Source organism: Bactrocera neohumeralis, chromosome 6 (assembly GCF_024586455.1).
Source record: "Bactrocera neohumeralis isolate Rockhampton chromosome 6, APGP_CSIRO_Bneo_wtdbg2-racon-allhic-juicebox.fasta_v2, whole genome shotgun sequence".
Classification (NCBI taxonomy): Eukaryota; Metazoa; Arthropoda; class Insecta; order Diptera; family Tephritidae; genus Bactrocera; species Bactrocera neohumeralis.
Genome location: NC_065923.1, coordinates 8,212,431 through 8,226,410, shown reverse-complemented (window position 1 = coordinate 8,226,410; position 13,980 = coordinate 8,212,431). Strand labels below are relative to the sequence as shown.

The following is a 13,980-nucleotide window of genomic DNA, read 5'->3' as shown; positions in this document are numbered from 1 at the left end:
CTCACTACTATTTTGCATACTCGCACAATAAAGTGTTAGAAAAATATTTAAATTTCCATTTTGCATGGCATTGTGCCTCGAGTGGGCTCAAGCGGAAACAATTCACACAAACAGACATAACTCAAGCGCTAACGGTGCAACAGCGTAAGCGAGCATGTTTGCTGATCGCTGTTAATTAAAATGCAATGTCACTGAGTGTATAACAACAACAACACTCGAGCAACATTCGAATGCGACGAAACGAGTGGAAGATGTATTCCGACGCCTTTTCTGCAGTGCTCGTGAATAATTAATGTGACATTCTTAATTTATGGTTGATTCTTGCAAATTAGGTGAAGAAGAAGGCGCCGCAAACGAGCTAACGCGCGCTGCAAGGACATCCTTGTTTTACCGACAAACGGTTTCATGCCTTGTTAGGGCGAACGTAAACAAGTTGGGCATAGTGAGTGCGAGCTGTGAGCTGTGGAATCACGCTCCTCAGGGGGGTTGTCTTGTTAGTGGCATTGTGATTTGTATGATATGTGGCAAATAAATGCAAATGACGCGACATGTTGCAGGCATCTGGTAATGAACGATTATTGTTGCGCTTTGCAACGCTGAAAAGTAACGTATTTTCTGACTCTGTTCGCCGCTATTTATTGATTACTCCGTCATCGATGGCAATCAAGCTGTCGAATTTCATTTAGGTGGCAATAAAAAGAGGCTTAACTGGGATTATCACACCAGCGCCGGCACAGCAGCCAGTACAATGATGGAAAGGACAGAAAATGATTAAAAAAGAAACAGTAAAGCCCATAAAATACAGTGAAAAGCAGTAAAAAACACCAGAAATACGCGCAAAATTAATTACCAGCCACCCAAAAAAGTGCGGATGTAGATGAAAGTAGCGCATTAATCCCCCTCTCATCAGGCTGTTTGCCGAATTTGTTCGCCACTGTATTGCCGGTCGCTTTTTCGCGCACAACTGAAACAGCTTTAACCAGCGCGGCGTTGTCCTGCTGAATTAGACAAAGGACATTATGCTGCCTCGCCATTATTGCCGAACCACAACAGTTGCTGCGAAATGTGGCACAATTTTTAGACAGTTTCCTTCTCCTTTCTTTCCTTTTTTATTATTTCCATGCAACTGTGTTGATTTAGTTGTAATGTGCTTCATTCAAGTACTTTTCTCTACACCAGTGTCATATCCTTATAATTTCCGTTATTGAGACACCCATTCACTGTCATTAATTGTTGGCTTCGGCTGAACGCGTGCTTTATGTGAGCAGTATTCCGACATCTGCCGCCAAAACGCTGCCACGCAAAGTGTGAACGAGTCAAAAGGCGACCATCGCTTTGTAGCGAAATGTCCGTTGAGACTGTACTGGACTGCTTCTCTCGCCTACTCTACACACCTGCCGCGGTGCTCCTGATTTTTAACCGTTTCCTTCCATTTTTATTGCCTTTGCTTGCGTTGCGCGTGCCGCCAGTGACACATTAGTGACAACGTGTCGTTGCGTGTCGGGCATGGCTGAGTGACTTCTGTGTCATGTGACTGCTGCGTTTAGTGTTTGTTGTTCACAATTAATTGCTACCACGACGCAGTAAACGCTCTTGTTGATTGCTGGCTGCGACTAAAGTAGGCAAGTATGTTTGCGAGTATGATTTATTTGCAAGATCGCTATCAACATATGCGCACATGGACTCCTAATGTTAAATCGCGAAACTTGTCTTATTCATATTATTACATTGGACAATTGGCTAATTTCCTAACACCCGACATGGATGGCTTGATTCATAGCTAGAAATGCGGAACGTCCCGATTTAAAGCGGCAAGCCTTATATTTTAAAATATATTTTATTTCTCTATTAAGTATGAAATTAGAACTCGATTTCCAAGGAGAAGCAACAACGCAAATATATTGTCCAGAGCATATCGAAATTATGGAGAGAACACTTCCCCAGCCTGCTGAATAGCAGTGAAAGCGTAACACCAGGAGATGGAGAACCCTATTCCACATTCGATGACGGTGGAGTAGACGCTCCATAGCTCCACCATGAAGATGTTCTAATAGCAATTACTCGTCTGAAGAACAGAGTCGCACTCGCGACTAGGCTCCCACGTCACTGTTGACTGTCATAACTTCAAAGTCGTAGATAATTTCGTCAAACTTGAAACCAGCACAACAACGTCCGCATCGACATCTAACTCAGAATAATTCTTGCCAACAGGTGCTACTTCGAACTAAGTAGGTAGTAGGCATTTAGTATTGGGAATTAAAATCCTCTCTCGACGAACAAAAACCAAACTCTCCAAGTCAATTGGCGCTAAGCAGCGAAAAGAAAAGCATATAGTCACTTTGTGATAAACGTGTATGGGTGTCAAGTCATAAGAAAGGCAACTGTAAGGCTAATGCACTGGCAAGAAAGGGGACCCTGGCTCCGCTATCAGTGGAGTGGGAATGCATTGGTGCTCCCTCTTCTAGTATGGTGAGATATTTTTGGATAAAAATTGATCGCAAGAGGTGTGAGCTCTTTTCCTCTTCCTGCTTGTGGGCATTCTCATAGGCCATTGCCCTACCGGCATCCATGCTGTAAGGTTGAGAATCGTCCTGCCAGCTACAAAAGCTGCATTAGAGAATAGGAAATTGAAATATCTTAGCACTTACTTCTTGATTGTCGCGTTTGCGAGATTGAGACCCAAACACTTGGAAACTCACACTTACAGATATGACACCAAACTGGTGGGAACAAAAAATGAACAAATTTTTATTGGTCACAAGAAATTTTTCTTACCTATAAGTTCGAATTACAGGGGATTTATTTTTATGGTTTCACACAGGGCTGAATAGTAGTGGTAGTGTGAATTCTGGATCATAAAAATTTAAGAGTGCTTCTATTTGAAAAGAAGAACTAAAACATTAAAAATAAGAGTTTTATTACATGATTATTCTTAACTAAGTAGCTTTATCAAATACCTAAAGAAGCTTCTTATATATCATATCTCCTAGCAAATTGGTATCAATTGTTTCGTATATCTCACCTTATCTACCTGGGCTTCTCTCCAAGCACATATCTCGAACAAGATTTTTAGGACCTAACAAGAAGTTGTCATTTAGAAATAATCTTCACTCATAATAAAGTTCTCCAACAGTGTTTTAAGAGATTACATTTAATAGTTCCGATCAATTTCGGGACTATCGTGAGATATGAAGAAAGTCAGCATAATGTCGGCTTAGTTTTGATAAAATCTGGATAGAGTTGTGAATGTTAAAGGTAGAAAAATCAAACTCTTTTGAGCTTAAAATTTATGTCTGTAAATGTAAAATGAAGCGAACAAATCGGTGCCTAGACCAAAGATATTCATCCGAAAATAGCATAAGGATAATATTGAAGTTTAATTAATAATAAGAGCATCGGATGAGAGGACAAAAAGCGACAAATGAAGAAAGAGGGTAAGAGCAGTCAAGAATTTGAATATGTGTGAATTAAATTTCTTAGAAAAATATTAATGTTAGCTTTTAAGTATTTACTGAATATATAAATATTGTACCCACACTTTTTTCCTTACTTTATTTATACATGTATATATGGTGGTCGAAAAAGTCTTTTCGTATTTTGTCAATAGATGTCGTTGCAGTTGTATATCTCCTATCAATCACATTGTGTCATATTATAACGTTATGGAAAGGTGAGCTATCAAGCTTTATTTAACCAAAAAACTTAAATTGGAGAATTTGAAAAACAGTTACAGCTGTTCAAAAATTAGTGAAAATAATGAAGAAATTCACTATATTTTGAAATTTTTGTATAAAAAGAAAAGAATGCCACGCAAGCCATCAATAAAATTGATGAATTTTACGGAGACGATGCTGCATCAGTTCGAGTAGCACAACAATGGTTTCGAAATTTCGACTTACACTGATGAAATAATGTCTCTAGCGAAAAAATGGGAAAAGTGGTCGACCAAAATGGTTCATATTAGCTTATTTATTTATTATTATAAATATAAAAAAATAAGTTGAAGTTTGAATATATTTAATACGAAAAGACCAAATATTTTGCGATATTAAATTACAGTAAAAATCTTTGAATCTCATTCATGGATCCAATGTGTATTGAACCTTACCTAAAAACTCCAAATGAACCAAATAACGCAAACAACTTAAATCCTCAATGTCTCGACTTCATTATTTCGAGTTTATGTTGCCAAAAAGTTGCTAGTCTTTTATATGTTATTTTCGCCTGACACTAATCCTTTAAATATTGACTAAAGCGATTTTAGCGGATTAAAATCATCATTTGAAATTTTAAACAAAAAATTATCACAACTCAACACGCAAACGTCACTTCGTGCATACGAATTGCGACCGGTAACAGTAACAGTATTTAGTACAACAACAACGACGTCAATGTGACACATCAAAGGATTAAAGTGAAAATACAAAAACACACACACATGCGCACGCGATAAAAAATGCAAAGCCGAAAGGATACTTGTTAGAAACACTCGCAACTATTTGTTTATCCGATGTTTTTCGGTTGAAAGGACACACAAACCAACTATCGTGCGCCAGCAAGCACTGCGCGTCACAAAAACAACAAATGTAAGACAGAGTTACAAAACATGCTACCAACAACACTAAGTACAGCACGTGATGCCGCAGCACAACCGACTTTTAGTTGCACACACTCACACATGTTCGTGTCTACGCGCGAACGGGTTGAAATTGTAGCAAAATGCTTTAACCCGAACATGCAAAATGCGAAATGAGAAGAAGCAGGGGCTTACAAAGGCAGACAGACTACCAAAGCGAAGGGCTGACGGCTGAGTGGAGGACAGAGTGCACATTTCACAGATAAACCAATTCGAGCAGGGCAATAAAACATCCGATAAAAAGGTGTGTCGCGGGGTGATGCAATGCAGCTTCGGCTGGAGGAGTGTAGCTCGGTAACTCTACAACCAAAGCAAATTTTAAAGTACGAAAAAATGCGCACATTTTATTAGCGAAAGGGTTTTATTTGATTCGATTACCGGCTGCCATACTACATGCTCTCATACACACACACACACGACCATTCAAATGTGTTTGTTTTTTGCTATTCGGGTAATAGGCATGTGAGTGTATCAAAGTTGCATTTTCGCCACTTGCTCGCTTCATTTGTTGCGAAATTATTTATTGGTGCGCTGACACTTTGATCCTGCGGATTGAACTCGCGCTGCAGCCGGGTTAAGGCGAATCAATATCAATTTCTATAATTTTTATTTTACCATTTTCGCAAATGAAGCGTTTCATGAACTTTGTTCTGTTTTAAAGGGACTGTTTGGCGATTCGTAACGCTGCCAAATGTCGTGTTTACACAATTATTGTGAAAGTTTCTACGAATAAATGGTTTTAGTTTGCTTTTTGTATTTCCGTTTGACCCGTAAAAATATTGAATAATTTTAGATCCGTCTTCAAAGGGCTGGTGGATTTTTATTGACAGTTTTATGTTAAATCCGAAACACACCTGCAGAATCAACACGCAAACCTAAATTATATTTAGAAAGTAGAACACAAAGATGAAATGGTATTTTAACCTATAATGGTACTAAGCAAAGAGCATCCTCAAAAAGCCTTTGAAATTCTGTTCTGTTCGACAGGTACCACATATACGAGTTCGGTAAAAATTATCTTCTATTTCTGATACTATAAGCTATTTAGTTTGGACTGCTCGACTAAGTGTTGTATATAAAATTCAACGATAAAGTTCTATTCTTCACTGTTCGATTGTGTTCAAGCACACGCTGAGCTATTGTCAAAGAAAGCGAACTATTCGCAACACCATCACCCATCTTGAGACACAACATTCATTATTGGATAATATTCAACCGAATAGACCACTTTCAACACGCAATGAAGAAAATATAGCAGACGTGGCTGAAAGTGTACACGAAGACCGTGTAGAGTCGCTTCGGCGCCGTTCGCAGTAACTCGGAATGATGTTTGAAACGACTTGGCACATTTTACGTAAAGATCTTAAATTGAAATCGTACCAACACATCTTGTGTAAGATCTAAGCTGCCATTTCATTCAGAAAAAACTTCTAATTTCTTGTGGTTTGTAGGCCGGAGGAATCATCGGTCCACATTTCTTCAAAAATGATGCCGGTGAGAACGTAACCGTCGGTGGCGATCATTATCGGACCATGATAATCGACCATGTGATGCCTGAAATTGAAGCTCGTGATCTGACCGACATTTGGTTTCAACAAAACGGCGCCACATCACATCAATGAATGGATCTACTGATAGAACACTTCGGTGAGCAGATAAATTTCGTGATCACAAGATCGTGTGATATCACAACGTTAGACTTTTCCTGTGAAGATATGTAGAGTCTTTGGTCTATGCGGACAATATCGCTTCCATTCAGACCTTGGAGCAAAACATCACTTGTGTCATTCGCCAGTTACCAATCGAAATATTCGAACGGGTCAACGAAAATTGTACTCAACGGATGGATTATCTGAAACTTAGCCGCCGACAACATGTGAAAGAGATAATTTTCATAAAAGAAATGCTAAATAATGTTCTTTTGAATGATAATAAACATTTCCCATCAAATTTGAAGTTTCTGTGTTTTTGTTCCTTAAGAAAGGGGGGAAACTCGAAATGAATCACAGTATTGAATATGGGCTCTACGATCTCAGTCTTGTAAGTACATATGTAAAATTCAACGCCAAAGTTTTCTTCTTCACTGAATAATTGTGGCCAATCTCGCGACGAGCTATTATTAAGCTCATGGTGGGCTTCCAAGATATATGAGGGCCAAAACTTGCTGAAATCTTGTCCCCATTCCGCCTTAAACTGTCAGAAGGTAAAGCAGTACAAATCCTTCACGGCTCCTTATATTGTAATGGTCTTGGGAGAGAGACTTGTAAAGTTTCATTTTTGTTCTATAAAAGTTTCTGTTTCGTAAATTTCTTAAAAGAAACAATTGTTTCCTTTTGCCATAACTGACGTGAGATTTCAGTGCCGACATTTTTCTCAAAACTGATGGGAGTTTCGATGTTCCGAGACACAAATGAAGTATTTTGCACCAGAGGTTATTTTTTTAGCATTTCTCTTGTCAACCATACGCATTTCCGTCGATTTTTATTCCAATTACATAATTTTGAAATTGTTTAAGACGAATATGTTATCCATAAGCCACTTTTTAAGTCTTTACCCGCAGAAAAATTTCATTTTTGGACTTCCTCTAGATGATTTGTATGACAACTCCTATTAACCAGAACAAGCATAATGTGAAAACTTGTAAATATTTCAATAGAGTAGTTGATAGAAATAAGCTTTTATAATACAAAACATCAAGATCGTGAGCATCGATCGATTCTTTCTTCCCAGATCTAAAGTATTTCTTATTGGCTCAAAGCAGCTTGTTCAGTAAAAGCTAATGTGTAATGCATATTTTAGTGTCCTCACACTTCCGTATTTCGATTGCAATTTGGCGATTAACATTTTTCTATTGTCTTTGAGTTAAAGTGCGTGGCAAAAAGTAAATAACGCAACTGTTTTATGATAATTATGAAAAGTAAATAAAAGTAAATTAACAAGTAACCCTTTGGCACCAATACAGCCTTCCACACACACACGCATGCGTTCCATTATAATGGCATTACTCCACACATTCCATTACCGAGCGCTCCCCTCGAAGCTGTCCTCCATTAACCGGAGAGGAATTTGCCAAAAAGTATACTTTGATTGATTCAAGTGCCATTGTTAGCCACGGCGAAAAAACCAACAACAAGTTTGCCCGCTTAATTGCTATTGAATAATGCATGAGTGTTGCGTGCTTGTGTGTGTTTGCGCAAGGATTTGCCGTTATGCAATGAAAGTGCAAATCGCCAGTCATACTAGCACCGCTATTATCAATCTCTGCGCCATAAGCCGTAACAATAACAATAACAACAGCAATAGAAATAGCAAAGTGATCAAGTTAATTCCCAAAAGTATCAGCGAGCCGGATGATTGGCACAAATGCGATGTAAATGTTGGATAGTAATTTGTTTCCCTTTGGTTTTCTTATCGTTCCATTAAAATCGGAAAATTGTTTTCTATTAATAATTTCAACTCAAATGCATTAACATACTTCCGCGCAACAGCAGCTCAGCGAAAAGCGAAAAACTTAAAAAACTTCGGACTGAAAGACGAGCCGCCTCGTAACGGATCAGACGTAATTTGGCGGATAAGAATCTACCCCGCATTAGAGGCTCGTACGGCTCACTGCAAGCCTGCTTTTATTTCATTTCTTTTCGTTTTATTTCATTTCATTTTGGTTTCGAGCAGAATGCGATTCGCAACCCCTGCTATTTCGCCGTTAATGCAGCGACCTGACAATACTAAATCTGTCCTGCTGTGCATCTGGTTATGTGAGTGTGTATGTGTTGTTGTATGGATTTCAGCAAATGATGACAAAGATAAATCCTAACACCTTTGACAAAACCTCGCAAATGGCATTTTGTGTCGCTTAGAATAGCAGCCGAGCGCCTTGTGTTGAAGTTGTGTATACTTTGTTGGCTCTGGTGCATTCTAATGTGGATCAGAGCATTCGATTGGAATAATCACTGTTTTGTAACTTGTTTGAGCACCGCATTTTTCAGCCAACATTTTGACTACCAACCCGGCAGCCAACGGTGTGGGTAAGAGTTAAGCTTCCTGCTATGAAGTGGAGCTTTCAATGTCTTATTTAAGTAGTGTAACATTATGCTGAAGAAAATAAGTTTGCGCTTACGTCCGAAAATAAATTTTACCACATTAGTTCCCCCATCCTCGGCAACTGCCAACGAGTCCCTGCAAATTCAGCGAATTTTAAAAATCTGCAATTTTTTTTATTCAAAATCATCTCTCAACCGCCTCGCTCGGTTCTGTCGGCTCTTGTCGATGCAGTCAACTAAATAATTTGAGTGGCATTCATGTCTTTCGGGTCCAGTGCTCATGTTTCACGAGTCGCTTTCCTTCTTTCAAACGCTGACGGGCTAAGTGATTTCCCCGTGCATGTGTGTGTTTGTGTGTAGTGGTGTTTTGTATGATGTTTAGGGCAAATCTGTAATTCAGCGCCCGGCCATTGTGTATGGCAGGTGACGTGAAATCGTAAAGTTTCCTATTGTTTCCTGCAATCCGCTCACACACACACACACACTTACGCTTATTGACTGACTGACTGACTGCTGGTTGGCTAACTCACCCCATAACGAATTGCACTGGTACACTCATGCAGCCAAGCATAGAGGTTCGTGTGTATGTTGTATCTGCCGAAGAGGCCGTTGTGTTTACGCGTATGTGGTCCGCAGTATTCCTGCTCACAGCGCGAGGCTGCTCGTTATTATTATTTATTTGAATTTGACGTTTCTTTACTTTGTCGAAATCTGTTGTTTTTGGGGTTGTTGTTATTGCTGTTGTTGCTACTGATTTTACTGTTATTGTTGCGGACAGACAAAAATGAAAAAAAAAACTGTTTGCCGATTTAATGACTTACATCGTTAAGCAAACACGAGTGTATGTGTGTGTGTGACAGAAAAAAAACTATCTGCAGTGCATTTAGGAATCAAAGGACTCGGCAGCGCAAAACTAATAATTTATATTAAATAAAAAAACAGTTAAAATTTTATTGGAACTTTCAATATTTGTAATACTCTCAAGTGTTTTTATTTCTTGTTCGATATTTCTATAGCCTTTAAGAAGTTCTGTTCGCTGTAGCTTCTTCGGAAGCTGGTTCGTGAAAGCATACAAAGTCGTTCTTGATTTTCGTCCATCTTCTTCTTCTTTACTGGCGTAGAAACCGCTTTCGCGGTTATAGCCGAGTTAACAACAGCTAGCCAATCGTTTCTTCTTTTTGCTCGTCTTCAAAAAGCGGGGTCTCTCATCCGAGGCTGTTGATTAGTTTTCATTGGGTGCATTTTTACCCAGCGCACAACAAAGTAAGGATGGTTCGCCTTCTCACTTAAGCTCGCCTACAAATGGCTGTTCTTTGGCTACCCAGAGAATACTTGGTCAAAGACCGGAAGTCGTGAGCTGCCTGAGCCATATGTAAAAGAATCTTTTCTGGCCACTTCCAAGTGAATGACAATCATGGAACTTTCCTCACTTGTGTGAACTTCTACACATGACTCCATTGTCCATCTGCTTTCCGTGTTAAATCCTACTATCGCTTTTGATTTCCATTTTGGTTGTGGAAATCCCCTTCTCACTTGCTTGTCATGACTATAACTATTTCATACAATAATGGAAAAGAAATAGCATACTTAGGTAATTAGATTATTTATGGAGCTTTGATTCGTACTACATTACTTCTTTACTTCTTTTACCCTTCGTCAAACCAACGCGAAATACTTTTCGGTCTCTGAAAGTACTGAGAAAATAGTAGTACTGTGAATGTATCTCGTCAATACGTAGTTGCACCACTCGATCCATATCTTTATCATCCATTTGGATTTAGAAACGTACTTACTGTAAGTAATTCGTAAAAGTGAATATTTTTCTCGTGCTTCTCTGCGGAATCGGGTTCAAGATCACCACTCATAAGATCGTTCATTCATTACCAGATCGTTAATCGTATTGAAAAGTAATTACAGATACCATATTTATAGCCCAATAAACCCTTTATTCTATTTTCATAAACTTCCATTAATCATGACAATATTTAACGATTTCCTGGTTTTTCAGCAGTGGCGAAAGAAAAAAGTATTTGTGGTCCTATGGAGCTTTCAAAATCCATTAGATTTGGTTTTGATGCTTAGAGAGATTTACGCTTCGGTTCTTTAAATATATCTTAGTATTTTCCTTTCCACGAGAACCAACTAAGCTATAAATTAAGCGAGTATTCCTTGTGCTTACCAGAGAACGAACCAAAATTTCATAATACGCTGGTGTTGCTGAGTCGGAATTAAGGATTTAAAGATCCCCGCGTTAGATAGTAAACTTAATACAATATTCTTCTTTCTTCAACTTTATTTTTATCAGTGTACATTTATTAAGATAACTGTGTAAATATTTCATTACATTACAACCTGTATTAATTGATTTGTCAGTGTACCCACCTAACGCTCGCCAAACTTTAACCTCCTCTAAAATCTATAAAGTACTTTATGCTATTTTAGGAAATGACTAGCTCCTGTTGAATGTATTACAATAAATTTCTAGCTTACAAAAATATATTCACTTAACTATACATAAATATTTTCTCTTTGGTAAATATCAAAAATCTCACATTTCATAAAGCTTATAACAACTACTTTTAGGTACCTGATACTTTGAGTTAGTCTAATGGAGCGCTGTCAAAAAGTCGTTTTAGCGGCTAGAAGTTACAAAGACGAAATTTTGACATTCTTAGGATCACACAAAGTTACGACATTCTAGGACAAAACTAACGACTAAATGTCAAGTTGACTAAAGTCATTGAATGTCGTAATATTGTATTAATACTTCTTCTAAAAATATAATTGAATGGATATTTTTGAGCTGTTGGCATTTGATAATGCTTACTGTTTTGAAATTGACGATTTTCTGAAATGATCAGCTGAAGATCACTTCAGTTAAGTCCAATTTGTAATAAAATATTTATTTTATTTTGAAATATTGAAGTTAAGATTATATAATTTTAGTTTTTCAAAGAAGACTGCTATGCAAATCCATCACTCAATAGCATGAAACTACAAAGCAGTTTCTTTAATGAGATCGCAGTGAATATAACCATAACTGTATATTCTTCAGAAGCTTTGTTAAGACAAGCAAGACGGATTGTTTTCTCATCTCAACAAGGCTTCAGTAAGTATTAATATTTAATTCAACCATCATCCACAACAATTTTGAAGTCCTCGTCAGCAGTTCTCGGCATGACAATCTGCGCAATTTGAGAGTGACTTCAAAATTAGTGGATGCCTACTCGTTGACAATAGAAATTTTAAATAAACTAAGCTAATCGAACTGAAAGCTTTTGAGTTGTATGCATGACTTTCAAACCATTGTCGATGTTCAGTAGCAGAGATCATTGAGTGCCGAAAGCCATCCTTAGAACCCAAAACCTAACAACATATCTTTCTTTTTGTACCTACAGATTGTCAGTGAACTAGATCGAAAATGTATACGCTTAATTTGCCCTCTGCCTTCCCCAAATAACACCTTACTATATACACTAAAATACCCAAGAGCGCCCGTTGCTATACGTGGGAGTACTGTTCGAAGCTACTATGGCTGGTGTTCAGCATCTGCTCGTTGTAATCCCTCCAAGGTGGCGTTTGAGTGTAGAAACTGCTGGTGTGGTGCAACATTGACGGCTGCGCGTTCTCCCGCCCTTGCCTCCCCATGGGTGGTGATGTTGCAATCGTCGTCGACTCATCCTCGGCGATATAACAGTTGCTGCTCGTCGACAGTTGGGTGTATGTCGGCTGTGTTGTGAATCCGGTTGCAGTGATGTCCGACCTATTTCGTTCTCCTTGCGCGCACATACCGCCCGTGTACATTGCAGCTGAGGTGGGTTGTATGTTGGCTGCTGCCTCGAAGGTGCTTTTGTACAGCTCGTATTTCTCCTGAGAAAAATGTGGATGCTCCGCCAAGCGCTCGCCCAACGGCTTATGTGATTCGTGTTGCACATTGTAGGGACGCATGTCACTACCATATGCGTAGCCCTGTGGGGGGCGACCGCGTTGCAGCAGATGCTGTTGTTCCAAGTAGGGGTGTGTTGCCGCCATTTGTTCCTGCAGGCCATACGGCACACGTCCGCTGAGCCCACAGCCCATGCTGTAGATACTCGTGTAGGGTTGTGGGTTAACGAAAATGGCATCAAACAGCTCTTTGGTGATGCGTTCTCCGCTTAGTGTGAAATTCTGCAGCTTCTCCAGATCGAGATTGATGGTGCCACCACTCTCCAGCACCTGTTCGAGCGCAAATATGTAATTATGCGCAAACCGTAAGATCTCGATTTTCGTTAGCTTCGTCTCCTCTGGCAGTGACGGTAGCGTGACGCGCAGCCGTTCCAAGGCATCGTTCAAAGTATGCATGCGATTTCGTTCCCGATCGTTTGCTTTCATGCGGCGAAACTTTTTGATGCGTACCACTTGGGTGGGGCTCCGCGAACGCGTTACACGATTCTTGCCGACGGCATATTTGCGCTTGGGACGCGGTTCAGTCGGTTGATCACTACTTCCAGCGCCGGCGGCATTCTTTGTGGGCGTTGATGTTAGCTTGGGCGCGAACTCTGATTCTGTCGGTGGCGCTTTGCTGATTACATGCTCTACGAGTGTGCGTCCACTGCGCGTACTATGATTGCTGCTGGCATCGAGTAGCGCGGGAAATGAAGAGCGCTCTAACAGTGGGCCAACACCGCTGTTATTGTAGCAACCAGAAGGCATGGCTGACTCAGAGGCCGCATAGAAATCAACGCTGGCATCGAAGCAGAGCTTACGCGGCGTAACTTTGCAGTCGGTTTCGAAACTTTTCTCATAACCGCTGTCGTCAGAGGAATCTTCAAACTCGAATGAGCGATCGTCGAAACCACTATAGCACGAAGACATTTTGCTGTTATATTTAAATTTTTGTTTTTTCACCTAACAGTCAGTTTTGAACACTTGTCACTTCGGCGGTTGTGTGTTTGACGAGATACGCAATCTTCGCTCACTTGACGACCCAGTAACGGTACGATTCAATATCGACAGTATGCATTTTTCACGCACGTAATCTTGTGTGTTTTTTTGTTTTTGTCGTGTGATCACTCGTTTGTGTTTCGGTTGTTGCCCGTTGCGCGTTTCTTTACCAACTAAACGGGCTTTAAGGGCGCTCATTAGTTTTATATTCGATGTGCGACCATCGCAACAACCCGTTGGCTAGCGCGCATTCACGAGCCGCTCGAGCAGTGCAACCCCTTGTGTATTGATGTCGGTCGTGGCGGCGCCATCTCAAATCCTGCCGATTACTGCAGGGGGTTGGTCTAGTCTGCAATAACTACAACGGTTGCAGTGCTTCGC

The 13,980-nt window shown here is 39.8% G+C and overlaps 1 protein-coding gene across 1 annotated transcript; it reads right to left on the bottom strand.

Moving 5' to 3' along the window:
- Window positions 1–12,177: 12,177 nt before the first annotated feature.
- Window positions 12,178–13,530, bottom strand: LOC126763692 (basic helix-loop-helix neural transcription factor TAP). The gene has a single exon (XM_050481432.1). It carries the CDS (start codon window positions 13,528–13,530, stop codon window positions 12,178–12,180), a length of 1,353 nt encoding a protein of 450 aa, XP_050337389.1.
- Window positions 13,531–13,980: the final 450 nt, after the last annotated feature.

Bases quoted from the DNA above. Each gene is read 5' to 3' on its own strand.
- LOC126763692 (XM_050481432.1), bottom strand. From the start codon at position 13,530: ATGTCTTCGTGCTATAGTGGTTTCGACGATCGCTCATTCGAGTTTGAA.